Genomic DNA, 2,313 nt, shown 5'->3' with positions numbered 1-2,313 from the left:
ACGTTCTACTCTCGCGCTCCCCCTTCCTCCTCCCTCCACATCACATACACACACACTCTCTCTCTCTCCCTCTCTCTCTCTCCTTCTCTCTCCCTGCTCTGGTTGGGTATGTCGCAGAGCAGCCAGGGCGTGGCTGACATGGTGGTCTCGTCCGGCTGTGGGGAAGGTCCCCTCCTCCCGCCACGACCACCACCGGCCGTAGGACGACAAGCAGGACAAGAAGGAGGAAGAGGCCACAGGTCATTGGAAGAGACAGAGACAAGGACAGCTAGTGGTAGCATCGATATCGGCTCGGTTGTCCGCTACACCCATGCCCGCCATGCCCTCCATCCCTCTCCCAAGCGACGCAAGTTCCTCGCCGCCTCGGTCGCCGCCTCGTACCGCTCGCATCCCTCGCCGCCCGAGTCGGCCACGGCATCGCCCACGCCAGAGGCGGCGGCACAGAGCATGTTTGGTGAGCGGAGGTCGTTGGGAGGCGGCGGAGCCGGCTCTGTTTATGCTGCGGCAAGGTCGGCGGGCGGTGGATCGGGGCGCCGGCGTGAAGGGGTGGCGGCCTTGATGGCGCACGAGGCCGCAAGCATGCGAAACCTACAGGCCATGGATGCATCGCCGTCGTCAGTGGCAGCAGCGGTGTCGCTGGTCGAGCGTGACGCCATAGCCCGCGAGATGGCGGTGGGGATGGCCGCGCTGTCGATGGCCGCGCCCGAGGCTGTCTTCTCGCCGTGGAAGCTCGCTGCAGTGTTTGACCAGTTTGCAGACCCACTCGACTCGACCGTGATCGGACCCGAGGGCGTGTACGAGCTCTGCCAGGCGCTCGGATGGAATGTCGAATCGGTACACCTGCTCGCGCTGGCTTGGATCGTCAACGCGGCACTGATGGGCTACTTTGCGCAGGACGAGTGGATGACGCTCTCGCAGCACGATGTGGCGTCGCTCGACTCGCTCAACACCTTTGTCAACTCGATTGTCGAGCGGGTGGCCGGCGACGATGACTCGCTTCGGGCGCTCTACCGCTACGCGTTCGAGTACATGACGCGGCCGGGGCAAAAGTCGGTCTCCAAAGACATGGCGTGCTCGATGTGGCGGTTGCTGCTGGCGCCGGGCGCGGGCGAGAGTGGGCTCCTTGACGCCTTTGAGGCCTTTCTCCACTCCCCAGCCTGCTCGTACCGAGTCATCAATGCTGATCAGTGGGCGCTCTTTGTCGACTTTTACGAGCTCCTCTCCACTGCAGCCTCGATCGACGACGTCTACTCGGCCGACTCGGCCTGGCCGGTCCTCTTTGACGAGTTTGTAGCCTGGATGCGGGAGAGCGCATGACGTGGTGCTGAGCACAAGGAACTGGCAATGTCCTCGCCGCTAAAACAAGCAACCGATGTACTGCGCCGCACTTGATCTTCAGGCCTTGGCCTTGCCCTTCTTGCTCTTTCCCTTCTTGCTCGAGCCCTTGCCCTTGCCCTTGCCCTTGCCGCTGCTGCGCTTGGCCCGCTTGGTTGCCGGCTCGTTATCGTGCTTGGACGGGGCCTGGCGGATGCCGAAGAGGGCCGGCAGAACGTCGCTGGCGTTGAGGTCGGCGACGTTCTTGTCGAGCGCGGTCCAGACCGGCGGCGCCAGCAGACCGTCACGGACGCAGCTGTGCAATGCAGTCCGCGCAGCGTACGCCATGTCCACCGCCTGCTGCAGCCGCGCCACAGTGGCGATCATCTCGTTGCCGCCCGACGCCGCCACGGTCTCGGCGTCAGCATTGGGCACGCCCGCCACTAGCGCAAAATGTGCTGCAAGCTTCTTGGCCTCGTCGACATCATCACCCGCCAGCACCGCCACCGTCTTGTCCAAGCTCGCCAGCACCTGACACAAGCCGCAGAGCAGGGCCGGCGACGCCACAGGCACCTTGATCTCACCATCCTCGACCACCACCGGACCCGGCAACCATGCCTTGACCATATCACTACGACGCCACCACCAATCATCCACACACCCGTAAGTACAACCCTTGACCCACCCACCCAGGCCCATGACCGTGCCCATGCCAGCCAGCATCACCATCATAGCCACACACACCACACACACCACACACACACACACACACACACACACACCACACACACGCATATCCACACCCATTCTCCCCGGGCCCCAACCCTCGATCCAGACCCAAGCCAGGACCCCAGCTCAGATCCCCGCGCAGATGGCAGTCAGGATGCGCCCCATGCCCTCCCTCCCGGGGCCCCCCGAGTGGGCAAAGATGGCAGCAGAGACAGACGCTCATCCATCCCGAGCGGAAAGGGGGGGGGGGGGGGGGGGGGGGGGGGGGAT

The 2,313-nt window shown here is 64.3% G+C and overlaps 2 protein-coding genes across 2 annotated transcripts in view; one reads left to right on the top strand and one right to left on the bottom strand.

Moving 5' to 3' along the window:
• Positions 1–108: 108 nt before the first annotated feature.
• AMSG_11222 (uncharacterized protein) lies at positions 109–1,380 on the top strand (the record flags this gene model as incomplete). Its single annotated transcript, XM_013897416.1, has 2 exons — positions 109–149; positions 279–1,380. 2 exons carry the CDS (start codon positions 109–111, stop codon positions 1,315–1,317), a joined length of 1,080 nt encoding a protein of 359 aa, XP_013752870.1. The 3' UTR covers positions 1,318–1,380.
• Positions 1,193–2,313, bottom strand: part of AMSG_11221 (uncharacterized protein) — a gene marked incomplete at its 5' end in the record, with an annotated part of 1,381 nt that continues 260 nt past the window's right edge. The window contains one exon of the mRNA XM_013897415.1: positions 1,193–1,945. Within this exon, the coding sequence (XP_013752869.1) occupies positions 1,396–1,945 (550 nt within the window). The 3' untranslated portion in view covers positions 1,193–1,395. The remainder of the gene's footprint in view (positions 1,946–2,313) is intronic.

Source organism: Thecamonas trahens (genome assembly GCF_000142905.1).
Source record: "Thecamonas trahens ATCC 50062 unplaced genomic scaffold supercont1.72, whole genome shotgun sequence".
Lineage (NCBI taxonomy): Eukaryota > Apusomonadida > Apusomonadidae > Thecamonas > Thecamonas trahens.
The sequence above is the reverse complement of the archived record's forward strand: the minus strand, read 5'-3'. Positions and strand labels throughout refer to the sequence as shown.